Source organism: Oryzias latipes, chromosome 7, assembly GCF_002234675.1.
Source record: "Oryzias latipes chromosome 7, ASM223467v1".
NCBI classification, from domain to species: Eukaryota; Metazoa; Chordata; class Actinopteri; order Beloniformes; family Adrianichthyidae; genus Oryzias; species Oryzias latipes.
This window is the reverse complement of record NC_019865.2, coordinates 28,347,995-28,361,954: the sequence shown is the minus strand read 5'-3', so window position 1 is coordinate 28,361,954 and position 13,960 is coordinate 28,347,995. Positions and strand designations below refer to the sequence as shown.

General features: G+C 38.4%; 1 protein-coding gene across 1 annotated transcript; it reads right to left on the bottom strand.

Moving 5' to 3' along the window:
- Positions 1-8,224: 8,224 nt before the first annotated feature.
- Positions 8,225-12,706, bottom strand: LOC101167273 (ras-related protein Rab-7L1). The gene is made up of 5 exons (XM_004086316.4): positions 12,471-12,706; positions 11,750-11,821; positions 11,491-11,672; positions 10,218-10,339; positions 8,225-8,712 (listed from the first exon to the last, which is right to left on the bottom strand). The coding sequence occupies exons 1-5, from the start codon at positions 12,586-12,588 to the stop codon at positions 8,592-8,594; spliced, it is 615 nt and encodes a 204-aa protein (XP_004086364.1). The 5' UTR covers positions 12,589-12,706; the 3' UTR covers positions 8,225-8,591.
- Between the last annotated feature and the right edge of the window lie 1,254 nt (positions 12,707-13,960).

Genomic DNA, 13,960 nt, shown 5'->3' with positions numbered 1-13,960 from the left:
AGGGATAACTTTGACTTAAAATGAAAAAATATGAATAGTATAATGTTTCATAAAACAGAATGGTTATTCCCTACATTGACTGAAATTTGGAATTTTCAGTTTGTACTAAAAAAATGCACCTCTAGACATTCATTATGTAAAATTACTTGTACTACTAATTATATGAGAATAGCCTGCATTTATTAATATGTCATAAACATGTTAAAAAAGTCACTTATTGTGAATCAAATTTTAAAATAGTTAAATTAAAGAAAAATACTTCCAAATCAAAACATGTTAATAAAACTCAACACACAGTAAATGATGACGCTTATATTTTTTTTAAATAATTAAATGATATTACAGAAAATTGTGCATTTTCCATGAATGTCAATAATATTCAACAATGAATAGTTTCTGAAACAGCCTGCATTTTTATTTTTATGGACCAAACTGATTAAATCTTTGGGTTAATCCTGCAAACTTGCCCCCTGCTCTTTCACATTGCTAAAAATAAATAACGCTTTGGTGTTGTTTTTTTTATGTCATATTGCCCCAAATCAAATAGTTAGTGGTACATTTGTTACATTAAATTATTTTCTACTTTCACAGGTATTATAAATCTTAAAAGTAATACAGTAGACATGTAAGGTACTACAATTCTAAGACAGTAGTATTGTTGGGAAATGGATTACTTCAGAACAACAGCAAGTAATCTGTATAAGGGACATGCACAACAGGGGGCAGGATTTTGGTCAAAGGAGTAACTAATGACTATATAGCTTATTAAACATTTAGTGTTTGAATTTGGTGGCTGTGGCAGAGCAATCATGTTCCTGAGGAAGGAGTTCAATTCCTTGCTTATTGCAGCCCCATGTGGAAGAAAGGGTGAGAAGTGTGGTTGAGTAGCATGACAGCCCCCACATACGTATGTGTACAAAGGGGTGGGTGGAAGGTCATTGGAATACAAGTGCAGATATTTTAACATCAACTAATTTACTTCATTAAAAAAATAGTTCTCAAAAACAAGTAACTCTTACATAGTCACATTAGTTGTACTGTTAAAAATGAAGAACCCAGCACATGTACTCCCTAAAACTGGCCAACAACTGATGTTAGGGTTCATCATGTTTCCAAGATGAATTCATTTTAATGCAGTAACTAACCATTCGGTAACTTATAGATGTTAGAAATGCTGTGATCTATTATCTTCCTAAAGTGCCAACAAGTATAAAAAATACACAAGGCTGTTCAAAAATCAATAGTAAGATCAAATGCAAAGGATGGAGCAGTCTGTCATTAGTGTCATTGACTTCCAGCTGGAGGGTTGCTGGTTCAAGTCCTTTGCGTGATCCCTGTGGTGCCGTTGGTCCAGCTGGAGCTGTTCAGTGGTCCCAGATAGATGTGGAGCAGCTGGGCAGCTTTCAGCTCTAAATGTGTGAATGAGGTCTCCCTGCAAAACTGAAAAAAAGAAATCACCAAATAACAGTAACAAGACAAGAGAGAGAAAAAATGCATATCAATCGAGGAGACAAGTTTGTCCAAGGAGTGTAATCATGGAATTAGATGGTGCACTTCACCCTTTTTGCACTTTAAGATTTGCCTTCTTTTTTTTTTCCTTTAAAAACTAAGCAGACTTTTGTTCAATGAAGACTTATTAACCTAAGTTTGGGCTATTTTAAGTTAATTTATTTGAGATCTGGGTTTTTCTTTGCCTGTGAGGTCAGTACAATTTACTGAGCTAAAATCTAAACATTCACAGTTTGTGTTTTGTTTTGTGTTGCTTCTGTTTGCGCTGGCATTTGTGCACAAAAATGTAAGATCAAAACAAGGAGACATGAATAAACTGAAAGCTGAGGAATGGAGAGGATGACTGCCGCAGCTCGGAGCCAGCTTTCTCAATGATCCGGATCAGAAGCTGAGTTCTCATACTACGAACAAACCCAGAGAATCAAACAGAAGACCGGCCACTGTGGATCCCAAACATGATCAAGAAAAATGAAGCGCAGAAAATAGTCTGTAATAATTGATTATGATCTGTGAAATTGATGGTTTTGCTTTTTTTTTCTCAAAATAAATGGAACGAGCATAAACTTTGTCTGCAACTATTTGTTTATAATGTTTTTTTTTTGGTTTGTTTTTTATTAAGCCTATATTTTGCTGTGTCATTTTTTTTACAAACTAATTTGATTTTACCTAATTTTCTGACATTTTTAACAGCAAATTTTGTGATAGAAAATATTAAATTTGTTGAATATTTATGTTTTTTTTTTGAATGTCTTTAATGTTTAGTGCGATCTTTCTATATTCAGCATCCTGGTCTGCAGCTGCATCATTGCGACATCTTGACACACGCAGGCCTTGTTTATGTCAGCGAGCGTGTCATTCAACGTGATCCCTCACGTCAAATCGTGCTTCTCATTATCTAACAGTGACGCATGAAACCAGGGTTTATCGCTGGGATGAAATGATGAAGGAAATTGAAAAGAGTTTAATCAGAGATGAAAATACTTGCAGGAGCGAGACCCAGAGCGCGTTGGTGTAACCACAGAGAGCTCCAGATGTAGGCCACCCCCTTATCTCTGTTTTAGTCACTTCAAGGTCGAGCATCTGGATCCAAACATCTTTTTTTCCCCTTATCAACATCAGACTAAGAAGTTGGATTGTAAAAGTTTGTGTTGCAATAGCTCTGCTTTGCTTGTGCCCTTCTGGAGGGTTATCGGTGTGAAGCAGTAAACACGCTGAGTCTCTGGGAGACTCCTTGAGGGCCTCTGCTCTGCTGACGTCTTGTCTCAAGGCCACGACTTTTTTCAAGTTTCATTCTGCGTCTGCAGCATCATCAGAGAGCAGAAACATAGCAGCACAGAGTCGAATAAAAAATAAGAAAAGCTACAAACACCTCATCAAGGTGAAGTTCTTTTGCTTCTGTAAGTTTTAGTTTATTCAGAGACAATATGTAGCAGAGGGATTAAAATTTGTGTTATCAACAGGTAAAAATAAAAATGGATGCCAACACAAATCTGTTTTTTAAGGTTGGTATTGTCAGGTTATTTTTGCCCTTTAGGCTGCTGTGATAGATGGTCAATCTTAAGTTAGTTCTTTGTTCCACAGTGAAAGTAAAGAAAACTGTGAAAGAAAACTGCATTGATGTTTATCTTTGTACACAGAGGCATGTAAAGTGTTTTATGAACACAACAACAAAAACATCTGTAACTCTCGATTTAAACTTGGTTCTTCATAATAATAATAATAATAATAATAATAATAATAATAATAATAATAATAATAATAATGGATTTGATTTATTATCTATGTGTGATGGTAGAGGCGTGGCTGCCAGTCCTCACCAACCATCTGACCATCACCAGGACATTCACACACCAGTGGAGCCACACTGGAGGATGGGAGGGTGAAGTGTCTTGTCCAAGGACACAACAACAGTTGAGTGGAGGGAAGCGGAGATCGAACCGCCGATTATCGGACAACCTCCTCAACTGCCTGAGCTACTGCCGCTCACTGGCTCAGGCGGTGGCTAATGGTGGGATTTAGTTGAGCTTAATACTTGCAGCCCAGCTACAGAACTTTAAGAATGCATTTAACTATCCCGACTCTTGGCCCTGCCTTCATGTTCATGTTCACTCCCAGAGCTGTTAGCTGTGGAAGTGTGGAAAATGCAGAAAAACTGGAGATACACTTTGATTCCATTTTAGCAATACAATCGGGTCATCTGTGCCCCCCCCCATGGAGAAATAGCACATGGGACAAGGGACATGTAAAATGTGTGTTCGCAAACTGGAAACTGAATAAAAAGAAAAAACTTTTTTGTTTTGACTTGGTAATAAAATTACACAAGATACCTCTGTGTCTGTACCTAAGAGGAAACAATGAACACAATCACAGACGGGGTAGGGCCAATTGAGATCGGTCTGAATGACTCAGATGAAAGGATGGAACACCACAGGATGAATGCATGGGTGAATTCCATCTGTCTCATTTACATACTGACAAATGGATGTATTGACAAAAATGTCATCTGTCCAACATTTTGCTATTTCCTTCAGGGTTTCCCAGAATGGTAGAACACAGTGGGCAGAAATCACAGCTCTTGTCTCCAGCATCACTGACAAAATCCAACAACAAATACTACCCAGCTTGGAGCGAGCCGTGACCACCACAAACTTTAAAATATATATAAACGTGAGGCTGCACTGTGGATCACAGCAGATTTAAGTTTAAAATTTAACCTCATCAAAGAGATCTTTGTATGAATATTTAGACAAGTGACAGCAATTCTGTCTCAGAATCACATTTTAGGTTTGAATTAACTGAACCGATCGGTGAAGGAAACCATAAGCTGTTTATTCAGGTAAACCTTTGAATATTGCAACCATTTCTACCTCTGTTTTTTTTTTCTTTTACCACTTTTGAAAAAGTCAATAAAAGTTGTCTGATCAAGATCTTAAAATGTACACAGAAGAGAAAAATAAAACACATCTTTTCATGTTATGATTTACCAAAAACCTAAAACAAATGTTCACATGCAGTGAAGACGTAGAGTTAGGATGGAAGCAGTTTAGGATGAATTTCAGTCCCCTTGTGCTCCCTGCACTGTTGGCTTTTAAAAGTGTAGTGTTGCTACCATTTCCGAGATTACCCTTTTTTCTTTAAGTAACATAAATAAGTAACAAATTCATGCATCAGTTACACAGCACTGCCAGGTAAATATATTGTATACTGTAACAAACTGTTAAAGATGACTGTATTAAGGACTCTTAAGTTGTTTTTTCTTGCTGTCATGCAAGATTTGGCCACAAGATGTCAGTCTGAAATGAGCTCCTAAATGAAACTTCACCAGATCAAGTCTTTATTAGAATGGGGGGTCAAAAGGTCAAAAGAGAGAGTCACTCAAAAGAGGAAACGATGTGTAACAGAAACCAGCAAACCTCAGACAGGTGAGGCTGTGGAGTCTGTCAAATCATTGAAGATGATGAGCAGGCTTGAACACGGGGTACTGGACACGGGATGTGACTGTCAAAATAAAGGCTATAAAAATATACAGCATCCTGACAAAATTAGAGGCACCTTTCTTCAATTAATTTATAATTATTAGGTTAAAATGCACACTGTAATTCCGCAGTGTTGACTTTTTATTATGATGTTGTATTGCTTTTCATTCTAAACTTTTATTTTCATGTCTTTAACATAATTGACTCAAGGGGCGACCCTTTGACTCCCTCCTTGGGACTGAAGGAGGTCATCAGAATCACAACCCAAGCTGCTGACAAATGGGATGAGACTTTTTGATTGACTGGTTGATTTGTCTGTCCCAATAAATTTGCTGTGATTGAAGTGCCTCTTGCCTTTTATCTTTTGGGAAAGATAAAGTTTATTTACATCCCATGTGGCCACCATGGCAAATCCTTTGGGCTGCAAATGAGCGCAACACAAACCGATGGGTCATGTCATGTTGTTCATTTTTGATGTCTATCCTATGATTTTGTCAAGAAAATCAAAGAACTACATTATGAATAGACTTTTTCTGGTGTTCCTTTCCTCTCATAGCACACCCCTTCACCAAGAATGAATGGCAAATTAAGGATTAAAGGAACCTGGATGTCACTTTAGTTTAACAAATCCATTCAATGAGCAATATTTTTAAATTCATTTTTACACTCTCTATTTTTACTTTTGCGCATCACAAATGTCGAGTTCCATGCACATGCCCGTCCATGTGCCTCAGCCTGGCAGATTCACACAGCAGCACTTACTCATCACTTTCCAATCTGGCACTCTCAGTGGGCCCACACACACGCAGGCCTTCAACAACACGCGTGAAGCATGTGTGTGAATGACGCGGCGTGCTGAAGGAGGAGTCTGGTCCTGGAGAGACACGGAGATGCACAGAGGAGGCGGGAAAATGTGTGTAATTATGGTTTGAAACAGAAGCTGCTTTTGTGCGATTTCCCTCCAACACAATGAATCACTCAAACACAAGGTGTCCCCATTCTTTCAGGAAGGCGCGGTTGTGAACAAGCTGTGTGTAAACCCTATTATAACTCCATCATAGCCGCCTTCTGGAGCCAACTGCATCACTTTTCATCACTTAGGGTGACCGTAAAGCTTCGCTCATGGATGCCAAGAGCTTCCTGTTCTGGATGCATTATGGGTCTTTTCGAGGAAGTGTGGGTTGGTTCCAGCCCCTCGCTGTGAGGCGTGAGAGTTTTCACCACCGTGTAGTCCGTTACAAAATCTTCAGTCTGGTGAATAATTATTTGGTAAAAAAATATGCTTCCAAATATTTACATGTTGCTCTGAAGATTTTGGAGAAATTATACAATATATACAGATTGGCACAGTTTGTTTTAAACCAAACTCATGGGTGTCTGTTTAAACTGGAGCTTCATGGGAAACGACCAACACCCGTCTAAAACAACATAAGTCTTCATACTCCTGCTCCTCTCAAACAAACATTTGAGCATTTCTCTCACGTCTTAAGGGGATCTTTAGTTTAGCTTTGTTTCAAATTCTTGCTAGATGTGTTTTTGTGTTTTCATATCGAGCTTCTTATCAAACTGTTTTGAGTTCTTTCCCTGTGTGCCCCATCTCCTCTTTGTAATTGTCACAGCTGCTTTCTCACAGTCAGTTATCATCTGGTGTGTCAAAGCCATTGCCATTCACACAGATTTCTGTCTTTACACATTTTTATTGCTCTTTGGTTTGTTTTTAATTTAGCATCTTGTAAAGTTTGGTTGTTTTGGTTTTTTAAAGTCACATTATAGTTAACTTAGTAATTTTTTTCTCTCCAGTTGTCTGTCTTTGGATCTTTCAGAAAAGAACGTGATAAAAGTTCCGGTAAAAGATTAAAATAACAGCAAACAGTTCATAGAGAGTGTTATGTGCTGCTGCTGCTGCATTATTCCAACACTCTGCTCACCTGGCAGCTGAAGCTAATAGTCTTGATCAGCACCTGCCAGGTATTTAAGTGAGGTAAGACATGCAGAGAGGGCAGGCAGGAGGCTGAGGAGCAGTTGTTTTGTGTTGGAGCTGTGCTGGTTGGTTGTTTCTCTTTTGATTCCCTCTTGGTCCTCAGCAGTCTTATACTGCTGGGTTTTGTTATTTTGTTTTGGGGTTGGACCTTGGTAGTCCTTATTTGCGGGCCTTGTTTATTTATTTTTAATAGTTAGATTCTGTTAGGCAGCCTTAGCAGGGAGCTGCTGACTCCGACGGTCAATGTGGCTGGGTCAGTTGTCTCCCTGACTTATTTTATGTTTGGCCAAGGCTCCAATCCCTCTGTTTTGTCTTTTGTTGGGACCAGCACAGTAATTATCTATTTTCTTTTGTTTCACAGAATACAGGTTACTTCTTCCTCGTAATAAACTGTTCCTAAACTTTTTTGTTCCATTGTTCATATGTTTTGGCCCCTTTTTGATTTTCCTAAGACTGTGACAGGTTTGCCTGTTGGGGCCGTAACAGAGAGACACTACAGGATTTTTTTTTTTTTTTTTTTTTTTTTCTAAATTGCGTTTTTGTACTTAACTAGACTGTCCTTTTTATTATTAAAATCATGTTACATCTTGATATAATATTGCATTTTTTTTTTTTTACATTTAAAAAAAAATCTGTGCTTTTATCCCTGTTGGGCGACCTTGAGTTCCGAGAAAAGCACATAGTAAATAACATGTATAAGTATCATTATTTTTATTAATTTTTATTAACCAAAAAACATACAGGTTATAACAGTTGAAAAAGAGAATCCATTTATTAAAGAATAAATCCCTTACATTTATGTTAATTAGCTTCCAACAGTGTCAATCTCTTTTGCATTTCTGTCAGGTTGTACTTGAACGTTTTGTTTTAGCAGTTACTTGAAATAAACCACTCAGCTCTCATTGTCTCTTTTCATTCTTAATTGGTCTTCATCAGCTAAAGACATTATTAGGATTTTCTGTGTAAGGGACATTCATGCAACAAAAACTATGGAGCTGCATTTCCAGAAGTAAATGCAGGGTTGGCTGCTGCATTGCTGAATGAAATTTGAAGGGTAATAATTGACAACAAAAAACTAAACGATCAAAGTTGGACATAAATATAACAGCAAGATGATAACAAAAGATTTTTGTGAAAAATGCCCGCGCTGGGTATCGAACCAGCGAGCTTCTGCACCAAGAATTCCCCATGTATTTCAGTGGAGGCAAAAATCCTGGAATATCTTGAAAAGTTCAAGGATTTGAAGAACCAAATGTCATAACTGGAAGAAGCTGAAAGAGCTGAACATTTTAATAGATGAATGGTTAAAATAGCTGAAAAATTGTAGGAGTTAAGTGCCAAAAAATGGTAGAGGAAACTATAATAAAGATGGAAAGAGAAGCAGGAAAACAATGGATTGAATGCTTTATGGCATTCATCCAATAAAACATCAACCATACAAAGAAACCAACCAAAAAAGGTGAATGTGCTCTGATTACCAGCTTGTTTCCTTGACCTATAGAAAGTAGCTCTGATCATGAGACAGAATTAGACTCATAACAGTGAGTCTATTTGAAGCAGCGCTTCCAACACAATGAGGATTCATTAGCTGTGTTTGTTGGGGTCCAGCTGTGGAACAAGTTGTGTCAGCAGCAGCTTCTGCCAGTGTCGGTGTTGAACTCAGAGTCCTGCTGCAGGAAGACGCTTCCTTCAGGCAGAGGCTGTGAGGGCTTCAGATGAACAGATAAAATCTCCTGGACTAACCTCCTGGGGAAAAAAATAGATTTGCAGCAAATTTTGGTTTAAATCTAAATTCTTAAAATCTTAACTTCACTAACATATGATGAGGTCACATTAAGAGCATTACTATCTCATCCTTCCATAAGATTGCTGCAGAAGACCCTGCAGGTAATACTAAAATGATTAACTTCACGTAGACAGTGCGGCAAAAAAGTATTTAGTCAACCACTAATTGTGCAAGTTCTAGCACTTAAAAAGATGAGAGAGGTCTGTTATTTTCATCATAGGTAAATGTCATCTATGAGAGACAAAATGAGAAAAAAATCCAGATAAATCACTTTGATTTATAAAGAATATTTAATTTAATATTTAATTAAACATTTAATTTGTAAATTATGGTGGAAAATAAGAATTTGGTCAATAAAAAAAAGTTCAACTCAATACTTTGTTATATACCATTTGTTGGCAATGGCAGCCAACCTTGTGAAGACTCACTTCACAAGGTTTTCACAAACTTGCTGGTATTTTGGCCCATTCTTCCATGCAGATCTCCTCTAGAGGAGTCATGCTTTGGGGCTGTTGCTGGGCAACATGGACTTTTAACTCCCTCCAAAGGTTTTCTATGGGGTTGAGATCTGGAGAGTGGCTAGGCCACTCCAGGACCTTGAAATACTTTTCACGAAGCCACCGTTACCTGAGTAGTGTGTTTGGGATCGTTGTCATGCTAAAAGACCCAGCCACATTTCATCTTCAATGCCCTTGCTGATGGAAGGAGGTTTTGACTAAAAAACCTGTTGTCCTGGTCCCTTTGATGAAAAGCAGCCCCAAAGCATGATGTTTCCACCCCCAATGCCTTATAGTATAGTGTGCTTTGGATGCAACTCTGGGGTTGCTCACTGTTCTTGAGATAATTTTGACCCCACGGGGTGAGAACTTGCCCCAGATGGAGGGAGATTTTCAGTGGTCTTGTATGTCTTCCATTTCCTTATAATTGCTCTCACAGGTGATTTCTTCAAATCAATCTGCTTACTTGTTGCAGATCCAGTCTTCCCAGCCTGGTGCAGGTCAACAATTTGGTTTCTGGTGTCCTTAGACAGCTCTTTGGTCTTTAGTGGAGTTTGGAGTGTGACTGTTTGAAGTTGTGGACAGATGTCTTTTATAAAGATAAGCAGTTCAAACAGGAGCCATTAATACAGGTAACCAGTGGAGGACAGAGGTTCTTCTTACAGAAGAAGTTACAAGTCTATGAGAGTCAGAGATCTTGCTTGTTTGTGGGTGATCAAATTCTTATTTTCCACAATAGTAAACAAATAAATTCTTTGAAAATCAGACAAAGTGATTTATCTGTATTTTATTTTCTCATTTTGTCTCTCATTGCTGAGGTTTACCCATGATGAAAATTACAGGCCTCTCTCAACTTTTTAAGTGGGAGAACCTGAACAATTGGTGGCTGACTAAATACTTTTTTGTCATGACTCTCTAAAAGGTTTGCAATCATTTCTTTACATTGACATTGAGTCTTCTTTTTTTACCTCATGGCTTCTCCGACATTCTTGTTCTCTTTGACAGAAGCCTCCATCCAGGTGAAGAAGCCGTTAGCTCCGCTAAACTGATCAATAGTGTCTGCCGACACGGCCCGCTCAGCCAGGTCACACTGTAGCAGCAAAGGACAGTAACTTACAGAGAATCTCTCAGCATTCACTGCAACAAGACCCTTTTGCGATTCATGTTTAATAAGTTGATATCACTGTCAGAAGCTGTCGTGTCTTCTCTTGTTTTGGTTTGCTCTTGTGTTTAAAGTGTGCCAATACAAGATTGGCAAAAACAATCATGAGACCAATTTTTTCTTTTTGGTGAAAGGAAAAACAGATCCGCTCATGTTCTGGTAAACTGATAATACAGTCATGGTTTGTCAGGTTAGGTTTACACCATTGACTGTATATGAGAACTGGACTGAGTGACCCCTCTTCCCTTGTGTTCCAAACAGGAAATTTCCTGCTGGTTGGAAGTAGCTAAAAATCCCGCAGTCTTCTATAGAGAAAAAAACAGCTATTACTCTGAATATCATTCAATTTGTTTGAATAACCATTCTTACTCTAGCCTTTTTAACATGTTGTTGATAATGCTAATTTTAATTCACAATATTTGTTTTCTTCTGTACTGCAAGTTTTTCAAGTTATAAACTTGCCATCAGATGCCTCAATAAAAGTATGTGGTCTCATATCCAGAGCTTACTTTCAAGTGGTAGGGGTGTGGCCTTCCAACAAGCTCACTCCTGATTGGCGAGAGTAGTTCATGGGTGACATCACACTCACTCAGTCAGTTCGATTCTCCATATGATTATACACAGTAAATACAAACACTACAATAACATGCTGAAACAAAAACATCTGCTGCTGCAAAAACCTTTGTTTCAAATAATAAAAATACACACTTTTGTTTTTGCACAGACATGCCTAGACTTTTTTTTCTACACATGATCTCAGATTGTTTCTCTCCAGTTTTTTAAACAAGACCTCTATTCCATTTGTCACTGTTCCAACTCCCTTTTGTTTTTCAGTGATAAGTAGGTCTATTTCAGTCTCATTGACTGTGCTCTTTCAATTGTCGTCAACCGAGTGACGGCGGGTGTCTTGACTTATACAGCTGCCGTAACGAAACAAGAACCTTTTTTTGGAGCCATTTAGAATTTTAAAAACCTTCCATGTGAAGCCCATCAGCAATCAGCTGCAGTCACATGTGTATTGGTTGTGTAGCAGCCTGTTCATTATACTGATGTATCATGAAGTATTATGACTGAATGACCTTGTTGGCCAGCAGGAGACAGGGGATTGTGTCTCCGTTCGGCAGCATGGCCTTGTGGTCCAGGTCCTGTTTCCAGAGGCGACAGCTTAGGAAACTGGATGAGCTGCTGATGTCAAACATCACAATGCAGCCCACTGCACCTTTATAATAGATTCTGGTCATGGATATGAAGCGTTCTTGGCCTGAAAGGAGGACACACAGTTCACTGTTGCATCCATAACCAATAACAGCAAAGGTTGGTTTGGAAATCACTTTGTACCTGCTATGTCCCAAAGTTGCAGCCTGACTTTTTCTTCATCGGACCAGTGCAGCAGTTTAACAGCAAAATCCACTAGAAGTGTGTTTGAAAAAACACAAACAGAGAACACAATGAAGGGAAAAAAGTGTTTTTTCCTTCCACTGCAGCCATCCTTTAGTGAGTGTGACACATAACGTCTGGCCTCTAGTTGATTATGAACCAGCGTTTAGCCTCTGTTACGGATTACAGCTACTGCATAAACATGCCTAAAGCCGTCTGTAGTCTCTGCTCCCTGTCAGCTTTACACAAATACTGTCAGTACCCATGTGACCACAACCTGCATGTTGACCACAGTGGGCGCTGATCTCAACCTGAACCACACAGGTGGCTGTGTTTGAGTCATAAAAGAAGTCAGTGACTCAAGGTGAAACCAGCCAGTCAGCTTAAAAAGCCTGACAGCGCTCGTCTTACAGTGTGGACAAAGAAAACACACCTTTCTACGCATATTTTAGGTAAACTGGAGTATTTTATTTTATTCAAGGAAATAAAAAAACTGCTACACACAATATGTTCTGACTAAACAAGACAAATATATATACAAATATATATTTAAATAAAGGTAGATTGCACAGCGGATTTATTATTCTGACAATTTGACCTGGAAGTAGAGCTTCCTCTCTTGTGAATACCAGTATAAAGTAACAAGAGCACATATGTATAGTTCTAGAAGATATGAACGTACCTCCTACAGTCATCTTGTATGTTCTGTTGAAATTTCCACTGATGTAACGGTTTACAAAGGAAGATTTTCCAACATTTCCATCACCAACAATCAGTATTTTCAGCAGGTGCTCTGTCATCGTTCGTCTTCTCTCTGTCACATGATCATGATCAAGTTAGTCGTGAAGTTCCCAGCAGCTCAAAGTTCAAACCGGAAATCTGCTTTATGAGGCAAACATGCAATGTTTTATTTCAGCATTTAACTGCAAGAGTACGAGACAATATAAAAGAAGAAAATGAGGATCTTTTACAGAACTCAAACAGAGACTTTAACCCTTGTGCTATCTTAGATGACCTCACCCTTGCATTGACGTGTTCTCCCTACCATGACAAAGGTGGATAAAGGTGGAAAGATTTCATGTAATCCATGGACAGCAGTGAGGTTGACAAATCATTGAAGAAAAAAGGTTCAGCGCACTGTCTAGTGGGTCTAGATGACCCAACTCCCAATGTTAAAGTGCCTAGGATGGCACAAGGGTTACACAAAGCTTTTGAAAAAACTGAAAATAGTACAAATGGCCGTAGTTTCCGTCTCTCCACTCTGTCTGTCACTCTGACATCCGGGGTTTTGGTTGTCAGAACCCCGGATGGGTTCCATTGGAGGAACTTGGTGCACTTAGACATCTGAACATGGTCAAGCTACCTTTTGGATGTTTAAACCAGGTTTAGAAGGTGAATAAAGGGGATGTAATAGTTTCTTTTTCAATGGTTTATGATGCCAGCGTACGTGTTGGTTCTGATCTTTAAAAGAACACAGACAACACTTTTTGAATGCAGTAGAATAAAGCGTCCACTTCCCAATCTCAAATTAAATGCAAACCACTGGGGGCTGGTGTCACAGGGAAGTCATTTCCTATCAAATCTCATTTTAAAATTCAAGTTTTAAGGCAAAGATAAACCCATTTCTAGCCTAGTGACAGACACTTTTATGTTAATTTCCATCCATCCATTTTCGTTACCTGCTGAATCCCTTTTTTAATCCCTATTTTTTTTCAATCAGTTGTTTTGTTTTAGGGAATGTAAGTAGTCCTACATATTACACATAGGAAGACAGCATGAGTTACAATTTATAAGATGTGTTCCATTTGGTTATAATTAATAATAAATCTTTCCCCACAAAAATGAAACGGAAACAAAGAAACCATGCAGACTAAACCATGAGGTTTGTCCACTAGGTTTGTAAACTAGGCCACTGTCATCGACTGCTGGACATGTTTCAGTCGCATGCTGAGTCATGTACATGACTCTCTTCTCTGCGTTTTTTCCTGTTTGTTTTATCGTGACTTGGCCACTTTTCTTGCAGCAGATAAAAATGTTCAGGATTTAAAAATAACTTCTGGTCTAAGCACGTTTATAATGATTTTCCAAATGATCTTGTATCATAAATATTCTACCGGAGTAGTTTAGACCTTTTTGGATGGAAGTGTGTGATAGGGAAAAAACACATCACCA

Bases quoted from the DNA above. Each gene is read 5' to 3' on its own strand.
- LOC101167273 (XM_004086316.4), bottom strand. From the start codon at position 12,588: ATGACAGAGCACCTGCTGAAAATACTGATTGTTGGTGATGGAAATGTT. The intron at 11,673-11,749 runs GTACAAAGTGAT...TCCTCCTTTCAG, and splicing joins GCAACTTTGGGACATAGCAG to GCCAAGAACGCTTCATATCC. The intron at 10,340-11,490 runs GTCATTCAGTCA...TTGCTGCTACAG, and splicing joins GTCTCCTGCTGGCCAACAAG to TGTGACCTGGCTGAGCGGGC.